Source organism: Pituophis catenifer, unplaced genomic scaffold, assembly GCF_029215685.1.
Source record: "Pituophis catenifer annectens isolate HBS135680 unplaced genomic scaffold, rPitCat1.0.hap2 SCAF_7, whole genome shotgun sequence".
Taxonomy (NCBI): Eukaryota; Metazoa; Chordata; class Lepidosauria; order Squamata; family Colubridae; genus Pituophis; species Pituophis catenifer.
The window spans coordinates 31,207,844-31,223,409 of record NW_027256887.1 but is presented as its reverse complement, the minus strand read 5'-3'; the positions used below and the strand labels follow the sequence as shown (position 1 = coordinate 31,223,409).

Here is a 15,566-nt window from a genome sequence, read left to right as displayed (position 1 = left end):
CCTTGTCTGGCCCTCAGGTGCTTTGGTGAATAGGTTGTCCCCCACCTCTCTGTGACAGCCCCTCAAATATTGGAACACGGCTATCATGTCTCCTCTTGTCCTTCTCTTCACTAGACTAGCCATGTCTAGTTCTTGCAACCGTTCATGTTTTAGCTTCCAGGCCCATAATCATCTTTGTTGCTCTTCTTTGCACTCTTTCTAGAGTCTCAGCATCTTTTTTTAATAGTGTGGTGATCGAAACTGGATGCAGTATTCTAGGTGTGGCTATCTCGAGCCATTCTGGTTGGTGTAATTCTTTTGTAATGAGGAGAAATACTGATAAAAAATTCATGTTATGATTTGATGGTCGAAATCCTTAATCCCGCCCCGCATGTATATGTAGCAACAATTTAATAGTCTGTAAAATAAATCTTTTTTTCTTTTTCTTTTATGATTTCTCTACTTTATGGTGATTGCAGGTATTTAATTTCTCATATTGCCACTTTTGAGAAGGCGCTATGGCTACACTGCAAACATCCACACATACCCTTGTAATTATCCCCAAGAAGCTTTCTGGGAGTTGCTGGAGCCGAGAAAATTAGAAAATCGTAGCCGCTGCGTCTGCAAGGTTCTCCCTTCTGCTTTCAAAAGGTCATACCAGGACACGGGTAGAAGCAAGACCGGCGACGTGAAAACTTTGCCCACGGTAATGGCTCCAAGGCTACAAACTACATTTCCCAGCATGCAGAGCTGCCTAGAAAATGGATGCAAATTGTCGCCCTGTAAACAAAAGCGGTCATTAATGAACAGAATGGAAAACTATAGAGGCCGGACATCCACGCACGATTTCTCGCTGAAATGTCACTACAGCGAGGGGTTCTATTGGCTCTTTTTAAGCCACGCTCTAAATATAATTGAGCCCTCCTCTGTCGCTTCCAGGCTATGTATAAAAGTCGTGTTGGCAGCCGCCCTGCGTCTTTAGTTTCTGCACTTGAGAGGGGAAAGATGTATGGATTTTGTTCACGGGCATCCAAGGGAATTTCTACCGCTGCTGCAGCTTTACTTATCACCTGCCTTCCTCAATCATATCCGCTGCCTCGGTCCGGAAAGCCGGCCTCTGAAAGACATTTCTATAGTAAAAATCACTCCTGGTCTTCCATCGGCTGATTGTCACTGCCGCCCGACGAAGGAAAGAAGGTAAAGCCAGAGACGGAGACCTCGGTGCCGGAGCGCCAGTAGAAGCCGCGCGGAGATACTACTGTTGTAGACCGCTGCCAAGCCCAAATCGAAGTAGTGAGGAGGTGGTACCTCGCGCGGAACATCAGGTGAATGGATTGGCGCTTACATGTTGCCACCGTGAGCCATTCTGGGCAGTGTAGTTCTGTGCTGCTTGGTTCTCAATGACGGGCGGCGACTCCCATTAGCTTGCGCTACAGAGTGGTGTGGGGGAGGGGAGGAGCCTGACTACAGGCCGCGGCGTATAATTCTTCGTAGATTGGGGGATGGGGTGGGGTGTTTGGCTGCGACTCCTTGGACTCGGCCCTGCCCTGCCCTGTCTTTCCATGACGTATCCAAGCTAGACAGAGTGGCCTGGGAGGCTAGAAATGTGAAACGGCGACGCCTAAACTGCCGTTTGCTGTAGATACTATTGCAGAGTATTACTTCAACGGAGCTTTTATTTTTGTTTGTAAAACTGAACTGTTACTTTTAATTCGCTGCTTCCACGAGTAATGGTCTCGGTAGTTACCTTCAAGTAAAAGACTTAAATAGCACTTTTAAAAGGAATTAAAAATAAAAAACTGAAAATTACAAATCTGAAAACCTGCAGTCCAATGCATTTTCCAAAGATATTGGTAACAAGACATTTTTACAAACAGTTGCTACTGATAGAACATAAGTTTTTATAAAAATATAAATCTAAAAGCTAATGTCCAGTTCACAGAAACTTTTTTAGACAGCATTATTAGCTGTCTAAAACTAAGGTTAAAGTTGAAATACTCATGACAGATGACCTGAATAATATGCAGGACTATTATTTTACTGAATACTAATAGTGGCATTCAGAGGAATAAAAATTATTTAAACAAGGTATGTATGCTTTCCATTTTTGGTAAAATCTTTTTTCTAATTGAGCAAGAACATCTCTTAGGATGGGTGTGAAACTCAAGGCCGTGGGGTGGGGGGGCTCTGGCCTGCACAGTATTTAGATCTGACCCATGGGGCTGCCCTGGAAACAGCGAAGGACCAGCCTATGGTACTTCTGCCAGCAAAAGTGGAGCTGTTTTCTCTGGCAGAGGCTGCAAGAGGCCATCCCAGCTGAAAATGGAGCTTGGGAGCCCATTTTCACTGGCAGAGCACTCGGGCCACCACAGACACCCCTGACATGAGTGACGTTGAGCTGGCCATGCTCATCCTGGTCACACCACCCCTCGGCCTCCTGAGGTCAAACAGAACCCTGATGCAGCCCTCACTGAAATTGAGTTTGACACCCCTGTCTTAGGGGGACAACTCCTTCCACGCATGTTGCAAGGGAATTTTAATTTTTCCTAATCCTATTTCCTGTGGGAAGGGATGCTCCCACTTCCTGAGTTTTATTTATTTATTGAATTTACATAGCTGCCTATTCGCCCATGGCAACTCAAGGCAGCTTACAGAATATAAAACCACATTTAAAACAATAAAACTAATAAGAAGAATCAAATAATATAGTATAATATAATAAAAATACACACACACCCAGCGCCTTCATTCAAGGTGGGATTAGATCTGGAAGCACCCAGAGTAGAAAGAGTATTGTAGCATACAAGAGTATTGTAGCATACAATATTTGTAGCAATATTTGTAGCAAAGAATATTGTAGCATATGGCTTGGGCTTTTGTATTGGGAACTAACTCATCCCTGTTGAGTGGAAATAGAGCTTGAATAAGCTAGCAAAGACTGCCTTCACTGCAAAAGCTAGTTTATACATAATATACAGCAGTGTTTAGCATGATAGTCAGCATAGTTTCCAGGAGACAGATTTGACTTAAAAATAACTAAGTCAACATTGTCAGTTCAAAAGTTGGAAATTCTTTTAAGGTGAGTCCTAATGGACAGTAAAGACAAAAATCCAGGCAATTGGAAACTTGAAGTCCAATTTATTCAAACAACTTTAATATTTGGAGGTATCAAATTGGAGGGAAATTTCTTGGCAGCATCTGCCAGCTGCAGCATCTCAGAGATTTTCCAAATCAGGAGGGATCACAAATAGTATAGTATAAAAAATGGCCACTCTTCCAAAGGAGTTCCTCTATTCACAGTTGGTCTAATTGGAAGGATATCTGTCACTAAGTGATGCAGTAATTGAGTCTTGCCCAATTTTATGTCTTTGTCACTTGGTTAAATGAATCCTGCTTTCCCATTGACTGCTTGGGACACTGCAACTGTTACAAATGCATGTCAGTTGCCAAGTGCCTGAATTTTGATAACAAAATTATAGGGATGCTATATGGTAGATATGGCGGGAGCCGAGGGGTAGGCCGCTCTCGGGGAACTAGGACTTGCTATCTCAAAGTGATTACTTGTTCCGGCCCCTCTGGTTCTGGTTCACCAGGCTCGCCTCGTATACCTGGTGACTCGGGATGTCAGGGCCCTGGCCTCAGGCTGCTGCTGTTTAATGCCAGGTCTGTTGTCAACAAGGCCCCCCTCATTTGGGACTTAATCCTGGAGGAGGGGGTTGACCTGGCATGCATAACTGAGACCTGGCTGGGCCAGGAGGGGGTGTGTGCCCCTCTCAGAGATGTGCCCAGATGGGTTCCAGATATTGCATCAGCCACGACTCCAGGGAAGGGGTGGAGGAGTGGCAGCTATTGTCCGGAAGAGTCTTTGCCCTCGCAGGATCCCTGCCCCTGAGATTGTTGGGTGTGAGTCTCTCCTCTTGAGGTTGGACTCAGGGGTTGGGCTTGTTGCTGACATACCTGCCTCCCAGCTGCGTTACAACAGCCCTGCCTGTGCTGCTAGAGGCGGTAGCTGGGCTGGCAGTGGAGTTCCCCAGGCTTCTGGTACTGGGGGACTTTAGTGTGCCGTCACTTGGCGAATCCTCAGATGCGGCTCAGGAGTTCATGGCTTCCATGACAACCATGGACCTGACCCAAGTAGTTCAGGGTCCAACTCATAGGGGGGGACACACACTTGACCTGGTGTTTCTCTCGGGGCAGTGGAGATATGATCTGGAATTAAGGGGTATAGATGCTTCTCCCTTGTTGTGGTCCGATCATTTCCTGCTGAGGTTAGACTTCAGGACACTACTCCTCCATTGCAGGGAGGTGGAGCCGATTAAGTGGTTCCGCCCCAGGTGCCTAATGGACCCTGAAGGGTTCCAGAAGGAGCTTGGGGAGATACCTGACTCCCTTGTCCACAGTCCGGCTGAGTCCCTGGTGGCTGCTTGGAATAGGGTGGCATCTGGGGCACTGGACCGGATTGCGCCTTTGCAACCTCTCCATGGCGGTGAATCCAGGAAAGCTCCCTGGTTTACCGAGGAGCTCCGGGAGATGAAGCGCCAGAAGAGACGTCTAGAGCGACGCTGGAGGACCAGTAACTCCGAATATGACCGAACACTCTTAAGAGCCTTTATTAGGACTTATTTGTGGCGATACGGGCGGCAAAATGTTCGCATTTTTCCGCACTTATTGCATCCGCTGATTTGCGCCCAGCCGCCCTATTTAGGGTGACTGACTCCCTCCTTAATGCAGGGGGAGTGGAGGAGCCCTTGCAGAGTAGAGCTGAGGAGTTTGTGCAATTTCTGTCGGATAAAGTCACTCAGATTCAGATGGACCTGGACTCTGATTGGGCAATTCCAACCGAGATGACGGGGGCAGGTCTTAGTCCTATTGTGTGGGATGAATTTGAGCCTGTGACTCCTGAGGAAGTGGACAAGGCTGTAGGAGCGATGAGTTCCTCCACTTGTTTGTTGGACCCATGCCCCTCCTGGCTGGTTTCGGCCAGCAGGGAGGTGACATGAGGGTGGCTCCAGGCTTTAGTTAACGCGTCCTTGAGGGAAGGGGCCTTCCCGCAACCATTAAAGGAAGCGGTTGTAAGGCCCTCCTCAAGACGCCTTCCCTGGATCCAGCAGAATTAAAAAACTTGCGTCCAGTCTCCAACCTACCCTTTGTTGGAAAGGTTGTAGAGAAAGTCGTGGCACTTCAGCTCCTATGGTCATTGGAGGAAATGTATTATCTAGACCCTTTTCAGTCTGGCTTTAGGCCTGGCTACAGCACGGAAACTGCCTTGGTCACGCTGATGGATGATCTCTGGCGAGGCTGAGATGGGGGTCATTCCTCCATCTTGGTGCTACTTGACCTCTCAGCGGCTTTCGATACCATTGACCATGGTATCCTTCCGGGACGACTAAGGGAGTTGGGAGTGGGAGGCACAGTGTTACAGTGCTTCTCCTATCTCTCTGGTCGGTCACAGTCAGTGTTGGTAGGAGGACAGAGGTCGACCCCTAGGCCCCTCGTTTGCGGGGTGCCTCAGGGCTCAGTCCTCTCTCCCCTCCTATTTAACATCTACATGAAGCCGCTGGGTGAGATCATTCGACGATATGGGGTGAGGTATCAGCAATACGCTGATGATACCCAGCTGTATATCTCTATCCCACGTCAATTCAGTGAGGCGGTGGATGTGATGTGCCGGTGCCTGGAGGCCGTGAGGAAGTTAGGAGTCGAGGAAACTATACCTAGAGAGCAACTGAAATACAGTTGTGAACCAGTTAAAAATAGAGGTTGGAGCGGAGGAAAGCATTGCTGGAAAGCAACTATTTGAATTGCGAACCAGTTTCATAATAGATTTAGGAGGATTGAAGGAGATAATGTTGGTATGCAGTTAAAATTACACTGTGAACCAGCTCAAATAAGTAAGGTTAGGAGTGGAGGAAAGCATCGCTGGAAAGCAACTGATTAAGTTGTGAACCAGCCAAAAAATAAACTCAGGAGGAAGTGGAGGAGACAATACTGGAGAATAGTTAAGCCAAACTGTGAAACAGTTAAATAAATAGAGATAGAAGTGGCGGAAAACACTGTTGGGAAATAGCTATTTAAATTATGAATCAGTTAAATATTAGACTTTAAAATAAAGTATTTTGGGAGTGACAAATTTTAGAAATGTTGATTGATTTAGAAACAATTAGAGAGGAGGAAAATATTCTTTGTCAAGATTATGGATACTAGTTGCCATTTAAAAGAGGTACAATATAGATTCGATGTAATGGGTCTTAGAAATGAGGAATATATATGAAATATTGATTGTTAAAATGACAAAGATTTGGAATGATGTTTATTTGGAAATAATTGTTTAGAATTTATGGTGACATAGTAGAATGTTTAAAATCTAAATGTTTAGAATAAGTTTTTTTTCTTTTTTTTTCTTTTTTTTTTTAAAGAGGTAAATGGATAAAATTTGGAACAAAATTGGTTGAGGGAATGTGAGTAATTGTATTTACTTTATACCGGATCAAATCCTTGCTCTAAAAAGATGTATTTTACGTTTCATGTTTTAAAAAATAAAAAAAAACTTTTGGAAAAAAAAACCCAGGCTAAGACTTAACCCAGACAAGACCGAGTGGCTGTGGGTATTGCCTCCTAAAGACTATGTTGATTGTCCATCCTTGGTTCTGGGGAGGGGGGAGGAAATTGTCCCCCTCAAAACCAATTCTCTGCGAGCTGCACTGGCTCCCTATTGGTCTCTGGTCACAATTCAAGGTGTTGATTATTACCTTTACAGCCCTACATGGCTCAGGCCAGGTTATCTTCGAGACTGCCTTCTACCGCATAGCTCCCAGCGACCGGTAAGATCCCACAGAGTTGGTCTCCTCCGGGTCCCGTCAGCTAAACAGTGCCGGCTGGCGGGCCCGTTGGGGAGGGCCTTCTCTGTGGCTGCCCCAGCTCTCTGGAACCAGTTACCTCCTGATATCCGGACCATCCCCACTCTATTGGCCTTTTCCAGCAGGCCTGGGGCTGTTGATCTCGCTGTTGCGATCTGGTAAGATCCGGCCATGAATGGTGTGAATGGGTTTTAATTGTTTTAAATGTTTTAATTTTTAATGTTTTTATATATGGTTTTTAATGCATTGTAAGCCGCCTTGAGTCTTGGGAGAAAGGCAGCATACAAGTTGAATAAATAAATAAATAAATAAATAAATAAATAAATACTGCTACAGCTGTAAGTGCAAGGACCAGTCATAAATTGCTTTTCTCCATTGAGAGTGGAGACAGCAGCCAGGATGGAGTATAACCGCCTAATCAGCTTAAAGGACTGAGTCTGTCAATCAAGCTAAGTCACGCCCTTGTTGCCGGATAGACCAGCTTTTGACTCAGTCCTTTCAGCTGGACGGGCATGTGGGTCTTTTGCTCTCCCTTATTCTTGTGGATTTGTGATTCTGGCTTGATTTCTTGGTTTTTTTGATCTTGGACTGTTGGACTTCGGATTTCTCTTCACCCATCCTGGCTGTTGTTTGACTTGGACTTTCCTGGAATTGTGAGTTTGTCTCCCCTTCGCTGGTCCCTATCCCTTGGGCTAGTCTGGACTGTTGCAGGGGGGGGGATTTTTCCCCCCTGCCTGCCTTCCCTGGGAGGGCGCCTTTCTTGTCCTGAGTGCTTTGTGGGACAGTTATTGGTGCTGTTTGAACTGCCTTCCAAGGCTTTGCCTCAGGTCTGCCTGACACTTCGTTTCGCGCCTCTTTTAACGGTGGTGGCCATTTTGTTTTCTTCACGGTGACGAATGGAGTTTTTTTCGCTTGCCTGCAATCTCCACTTCGGACTTGTGGGGCTCTGACTCCTCCACGCAACAGGTTCCGGTGCCTCCGGCTGCTGCACAAGACTCTTCGTCTTAGCCCTTAGCTCCTGCTCCGGCTCCCGAGGTTCTCTCTTTCCAATTACGGCCTGATCAGCTTCAACAACTCATCGAGGCCGCAGTACAAAAATCTATGTCAGCGGGTCTTCGTCCTGCTAGTGAGGTTGGGTCTGTGCGTTCTGTATCTTCGGTGTCTCCGGATCGATCCGTTCAACATGGGGCTCATACCGACAGGGCTCCCGACTCTCCTACATGTTCCCATGCTAGTCAGCTTTCTGCCGCCGCTGATGTAGATTACAGCGATTCCGGCTTGTCGGAAGATGAGAACCTCCCTCCCAATCAACTGGCCTTCACTGGACTCTTTCCTCAACCTCTCTTTAAATCCTTGCTCTTCAAGGCGGTGAATGCGGCCAAGCTGTCTTCTCCTTCTCTGGAACCGGTTTCTTCTCCGGCTACTGGTTCGTGGGACCCGATGTTCGCTGAGCCGGTTAGACCCGTCACGGCTATCCCTGCACCATCTCTTTTCCTAGACGTCACCAAGCGGCAGTGGGCAGCCCCAGGTTCTGCTCCTGTTGCTTCCTCAAACGACCGGAAGAATTTTAATGTCACGTCCGACTTGGACTCCCTTCTCCAAATTCCCTCTGTCAACACTCCAGTCGCTGCCTTGTTACCGAACACCAACGTTCCCAGTGAACCCAATGAAGGCCTCCATCCCGATGAGCGATGTTCTGATTTGGTCCTACAGAGGGCGCATCGGGGGTCGGCGTGGGCAATTAGGGCTGCTACCACAGCATCCTTCTTTAACCAGACCACTCTGCTCTGGCTGTGTCAGCTCCAAGAGAAATTGCCAGCTGAGGACATACGGGCCAAGCAGGACCTGAACAAGATAGTGGCGGTGGTCCAGTTTTCCACAGACTCCACCCTGAATGCCGCCCGCTTCTCCGCTAAGGCCATGGCCTCCACCGTTGCTGCCCGCCATTTAGTCTGGCTCCGTCACTGTCAGGCGGACGCCAAACATAAGTGGCGCTTAGCTTCCGTCCCCTTCGGGGGGTTCCGTTTGTTTGGCGATGCACTTGAGCCTTTCCTTACTGAGACTAGGGACAAGAAGAAGGTGTTGGCAGCTGTGTATTGGAGAGGGGAGTCCCGGTTTTCCCCTTATGCCTCTCGCCCCCAGTTTCGAGGTGCTGATGGGGGTAGGTCTTCCTCTTTTTCCACTCCTCGTCCCTTTAACAATTTTGGCAGGCAATGAGGTCTCCAGGATAGGTCTCTGGGGCAAGTCCTTTGGGCCCAAATGGCCCTTTCGAGGGGGAGGAGGTCGTTCCATCCGTCGCTGTCGCTGATTGCATCTCGGACCCTCCTATAGGCGGCAGATTGGCCCGCTTTGCCACCATTTGGGAGCAGTTCACGTCTGACAGATGGGTCCTGGCCACTTTACAATCAGGGTTAGCCATTGAATTTGTCTCCCCCCCATTCCTTTGTCTGCTGCCCGCTCTCTTGTAACATCAAAAAAAGGTTTCTCATGGATTCTGCAGTGCAGCACCTCCTTTCGATCAGGGCTATCCAGCCTGTACCTTCCGATCAAAGGGGGAGGGGATTTTACTCCCATGTTTTTCTCATGCCTAAGTCTTTGTGTGGGGGGGTGGCAACCCATTCTGGACCTAAAACGCCTGAACAGGTATGTGGTATACCGTAAATTTAAAATGCAATCTCTAAAATCTATCCTCGACGGTGTTAGGAGGGGCAATCTCCTCTCTTCTATAGACCTTACAGAGGCCTATTTGCACATCCCTATCCTCCCTTCCCATAGACAGTATTTGCGGTTTTGCTACAGGGGGGTGCATTACCAGTACAGGGCTTTGTCTTTTGGCCTTTCCTCTGCTCCCCGTACCTTTATGAAGGTTCTGGCCGCCTTGGCGGCTTACCTCCGAGTTTGTTCGGTTAGACTTTTGTGTTACCTCGATGATATCCTAGTTTTATCTTCCTCCGTTCAGCAAGTGGCTTCAGATATTAAACTTACCCTGGAGACCTTGGCTGCTCACGGTTTTTCTATCAATTTAGAGAAAAGCCATCTAGTTCCCTCTACTACCTTAGTCCATTTAGGGGCGCTTATTGACTCCGTTCAGGGCAAGGTTTACCTCTCTCTTGACAGACAAGATAGTTTGCGACAGTTGGTCTCTGAGATTGAAGGGTGTTGGGTTGTCTCCCCTTATATTCTATCTCAACTTTTGGGGAAAATGATATCGGCCATTTCCATAGTTCCCTGGGCTCAACTACACACCCAGGAACTCCAATGGTTTCTCTTACCATTGCAGAAGGCGGGCAGAGGCACGTCAGCCAGGCTGATTCCTGTCCCTCCGTCAGTTTGCAGATCCCTCCGGTGGTGGCGTTCTCCAGCTCTCTCAGCGGGTTGCCTCTTTCTCGAGTCCCAGAGGGTGGTGGTGACGTTGGACGCCAGCCTCCATGACTGGGGAGCCCATTGCCAAGGTCAACTGGCTCAGGGGACGTGGATCGCTGTGGAGTCTCATCACCTGATCAATTGGTTGGAGCTGCAGGTGGTCTTCCTCGCTCTCAGGGCGTTTCGTCATCTGGTCTCTGGAAAACATGTTCTCGTCTTGACGGACAACGTTACTGCCAAGGCACATTTGAACAAGTTGGGGGGCACCAGGTCGAGGTCCCTGTTGTCTGTGGCGATGAAGCTGGGGCTCTGGGCGGAGCGCCACCTCTGCTCTCTTCGGGCGGAACATATATCTGGGGTAGCCAATACCCAGGCGGATTGGCTGAGCCGGCAGCAGGTGGACAATGCGGAGTGGCGCCTCCACCCACGGATCTTCCAAGAGCTGGTCCTTCGGTTCGGCGCTCCAATCATCGATCTCTTTGACACACGCAAATGCACAGCTGCCACGCTTCTTTGCGAGGTATCTGGAACCTCAGGCGGAGGGGGCTGACGCTCTTCGGATTCCATGGCTTCCGGGCCTCCTGTACACTTTTCCCCAAACGTCTCTCCTTCCCAAAGTCATCTACAAGATTCTCCTCGAACGAGCGGAGGTGGTCCTTGTCGCTCCTCATTGGCCCTTGTCTCCCTCTCTGTGACTTCCTCTTAGCGCATTCCTCTCGGGGCCGACATCCTGACACAAGGTGCCCTGAGCCATCCGGACCTTCCTTGGCTCAATCTGACCGCTTGGAGGTTGAGCGGTGCAGTTTGAGGGCCGCAGATATTCCTGTGGACGTTATTCGGACGCTACAAGCTTCGCGCCGTCCATTTATGGACCGCATTTACTCTGCCACCTGGCGCGCTTTCTGCTCTTGGTGTGCTCAGTTTGGGGTTTCTGCCCTCCAGCCTTCCATTGTGAACGTTCTGGTGTTTCTACAGGAGGGCCTTTCTCAGGGATTGTCTCCTAATACCTTGTGTCAGCAGGTCGCCGCACTGTCTTCTGTACTTACCTGCAGATCCCTGTCATCCTTGGCACAGCATCCTCTGATCCGTCGATTCCTCCGGGGCGCCAAGAACTTGTGTCCTCCTGTGCTGCATAGGTACCCCACTTGGGATCTTCCCTTGGTGTTGGAATCGCTTATGGGTCCACCTTACGAGCCATTAAGGACTGCCAGTCTCAGGCTTCTCTCATGCAAGGTCGCCTTCTTGGTGGCCGTAACCTCAGCCCACCGCATTTCAGAAATCGCAGCTTTGTCCACTCGTTCGGACCTGTGTGTGTTCCACGTGGACCGCGTGGTTCTACACTTGGACCCTACCTTTGTGCCGAAGGTCAATTCTGTTTTTCATCGGTCTCAAGAACTTATTCTTCCTAATTTCTGCCCTCGACCCTCCCATCCTCGGGAGCGACGCTGGCACACTCTAGATGTCAGGCGAGTTTTACGAATCTATCTTAAGAGGACGGCTACCTTCCGCAGGTCAGAATTGTTGTTCGTATCCTTCTTGCCTGTTTCCCAGGGCTGCAAAGTTTTGTCGTCTACTATCGGTCCCTGGATTCGACAGACAATCGCTTTGGCATATGACCTTCGATCACTTCCGCATCCTTCCAGGTTGACTGCACATTCCACTCTCAGTGCGGCTACTTCAGCGGCTTGGGCCACCCAGGCTCCATTGTTTGAAATCTGCAGGGCAGCTACGTGGACCTCTCCTATTCCCTTCATACGACACTATAAACTGGACAAGTTTGCGTCAGCTGAGGCCGCGTTTGGACGGCGGGTGTTGCAGCATATGATTGCCGGGAAGGGTATTTCGGACCAGCCTGGTCCCCCCTGCTTTCGGGACAGTGAACTTGGGTATGTCCCATCCTGGCTGCTGTCTCCACTCTCAATGGAATGGTCCTACCTGAGACGCACCTTCTCGTTGAGTGGAGACAGCAGCCAGACCCTCCCTGTGCTAATCTGGTCCTTCTATAGTTTTTTCTGCTTGCCTTTCCTCTCCTGTTGCCTATCTCTTATCCCACATGCCGAGTCTGTTCTTCAGGTCTTCGCCAAAAGCTGGTCTACCCGGTAACAAGGGCGTGACTTAACTTGATTGACAGACTCAGTCCTTTAAGCTGATTGGGCGGTTATACCCCATCCTGGCTGCTGTCTCCACTCAACGAGAAGTTGCGTCTCAGGTAGGACCAACGCCCCTTTTCAGCGATGTCATAATTTCAAACTTGTTAAATGAATTTTAAGTTAAGAACTACCTGTATTTTCTTTGTTGCTGCTTATTTATGTGAAACTAGGGAAAAATAATAGAGAATCCCCAACTGGCCCAGAAGTCTAATGTTCTGCTACTGGAACCTCTTGGCATTCCCAGATCTACTGAATAAATGCTTTGGTCACCCTAATTATTGCTATATATGCTGGATATTGATTGACCTGTATTTATAATAACAGGTTTCCTGATGGATCAGAATAGAATTAGAATTAGAATAGAATTCTTTATTGGCCAAGTGTGATTGGACACACAAGGAATTTGTCTTGGGTGTCCAATCACACTTGGCCAATAAAGAATTCTATTCTAATTCTATCCTATCCTATCCTGTTCTATCAGCCTAGTTAAATCATTGTTAAGTATTATTCTTCATAGGTTTTCATGCCCCATTACAGTCCTTATATTATCTATAGCAGTGATGGCTAACCTTTTTGCCATAGCGTGCCGGTGGGGAGGTTCACGCACACGCGTGCCCGCATCCATAATTCTATGCACCCTGCCCTGCGCATGCAATCCCCCTTCCCCCACCCCCCGCTCCTGGCATGCGATGGCCCGATAGACCCATTTTTCTTCCTTACCTGGCTCTAGATCCTCTCTATGCATCTGGGAAGGGTGAAAACAGCCTTTCCAACTTCCTCGGAGGCCCTCCGGAGGCCTGAAATGGCCCATTTCTCAACTCCTCGTGGGACAGGAAGTGATGTTTTTTGCTGTCTCCAGCCTCCAGAGCCTCTCTAGGAGCCTCTTCAAAATTTCACCAGTCACACATTAGACTAGCTTATAAAGAGACAGAATATAGTTAACAGGCAGAGGTAGTTGTTAGTCTGGAGCAAAATAGAATGTTCTTATAGTAATATACATTGATCTTTTTATGTGGAAGTGGAATGTTTGGATATTTAAAATCTGAACAAATGTATATAAGTATAGTTGTAGAAATACACTGCTGGGAAAGCATGGTGGTAACTAACTCAAAATGTTCAAAATTCAAGTAGTACCTGGTCTCCAACAAAGTTTCCAGCATTCATTTTACTCTTAGTAGGGGATCCTAAATTAATAAATTAAAAGATGTAGCAATATTTTTCTACATATTTTTCTGAATTATGTATTACTTTTGTAGGTGCCCAGCACAGAAACATGCAACCTTTTAGCGATGAAGATGCATCAGTTGAAACTATGAGCCACTGCAGTGGCTTCAGTGATCCTGCCAGCTTCAATGAAGATGGTATGTCAGTATTTGGGCCTATATGAAAAAATGCTTCTGATAATATAGCCTCCCTTTGGAGATAATTTTGGTGGGGAATGTAATACACCATTTTAAGTGGGCTCATAAGCAAAAGTATGATTTTCAAAGTATAAGGGCTGTTTCCAGACCCCCTTGTGCATTTATATCCTTCCAGGTAATCTGTTCATGATTCTTTTCCATTTCTGTCTGAACATCTTTCATCCCAGACCCATCAAAGGTGAATTTGAGAATGGGAAGGGTATCTCTGTCTTCACTTCATTATTACAAAATTGAAAACTTAAGTTTTGCTACCAATATAAAAATATTGGCAGAGGAATATTGTAGAGCAAAGAGACATTTCAGAAACAGGAGGGTATTGCAGAAATGAATATTGGATATAGAGAATGAGATAAATAACAGGTGGGTTAGCAGAGAGGCTTGCAGAAAGTCCTTAATAAAACTTTTTCAAAATTATTTTGCTAATCAGATTGGAAAATTTTATTGAAAGGGATATTTTAAATTTCAAAATGATAAAATACTGTCATACACACCTACTAGGTTTGTGAATGCCTTTTTTGTGTGTCTTTTATTTGGGAGAGATAATCGGAAGGTAGTTGAAAGAGAATCATTTGCAAGGGCACTTTGGGAAAAAAAGTACTAAATCAAAATATTTTCTTTATCCAATCTGAAAATAAAAAATTCTCAGAATACAGCTCTCTTTTTTTCAGGGAAGCTGAAAGAACTAAATCCTATTTTATGATGTAGTCATGCTAAGATAGTGTGTAGGGATATTCTATTTTTTAAACAGTATTAGAACATCCATAAATGACAGGTTTAGAATACATTGAATTTACTTTATATTCATATATTATATTCATTCTGCTTTTATAAAAACTGTAGGCATGTCTCATATAATGATTAATCTGTCATTAATAGAACATAACAAGATCTGTGATTAATAGCTGGCCAGATAGAATTGGAGAAATGACAGATAATTTACATTCACTTAAACCTAGTGATCTGTTTTGCATAAGTTATGCATAAGTTTAGATGTTATATATTATATTCCATTTTCTAATTTTTTTCGGTCATGTAATACAGGACCTGAGATTGATGATAAAGCAACCCAAGAGAACTTGGAATATAAATTGAAATGGTTTATTGACTTGACTTTGGACAAGAGGTAGGGAAGATCTGAAAAGTACACTTGAGTAACTCTAGTTCATGGGTTGGAGATTATGATAGCTTTATTACATGTTCCTGAGGGCTTTACTGCTCAAATCATGTGCAAGATAATGTTTTTGCAGCTATCGACAAATAACTTTTATGCCACCATTTTTACCAGTAATTTTAACTATTAGTAGTGTTGTAAATGTGTTAGATCGGCGCTGGAAAGAAAAGCGACTCAGCTCTGGTCCGTTCAGCTCTTTATTAGAATGGTGAAAAACAGACTGCTGGCAGTGGCTCCCGAGCCTCCTTATATTCTGCTCGGGCCAGCCAGCCAGCCAATGACAGCTGTTCAAACTTCCCACCAGTGGAAGTGACCAATCCCCCGGCGGATGTCCTTATAAGGACATAACAAAATGTATCTAATTTAAATTTAGACTTCAATTTGTTTAGTGCTTTCCCCCTTATTGTTGTTATTTCTCAAAAGTTTTCTAATAAAACTTGGAATTTTCCTTTGGACTTATAAGAAAGGAAAAGTGCTGTGGGGGCTTTATAAAAAAATTGTCTTTTAAGAATGGCTTTGATACTTTATAGTCACTATAGAACAGAGATTAAGTATTTGAGGCAGTTATCACAACTGGGACTAATTTGGGAGTTTTGATGAGCATTTTTCAAATCTTAATATTGCA

The 15,566-nt window shown here is 46.4% G+C and overlaps 1 protein-coding gene across 1 annotated transcript in view; it reads left to right on the top strand.

Annotated features, from left to right (window-relative positions):
• Nucleotides 1-818: 818 nt before the first annotated feature.
• IFRD1 (interferon related developmental regulator 1) overlaps nt 819-15,566 on the top strand; it is a 35,292-nt gene continuing 20,544 nt past the window's right edge. Inside the window, 4 exon segments of the mRNA XM_070947358.1 lie at nt 819-1,176; nt 6,737-6,994; nt 13,606-13,710; nt 14,812-14,893. Of these exon segments, the coding sequence (XP_070803459.1) occupies nt 13,623-13,710; nt 14,812-14,893 (170 nt within the window). The 5' untranslated portion in view covers nt 819-1,176; nt 6,737-6,994; nt 13,606-13,622.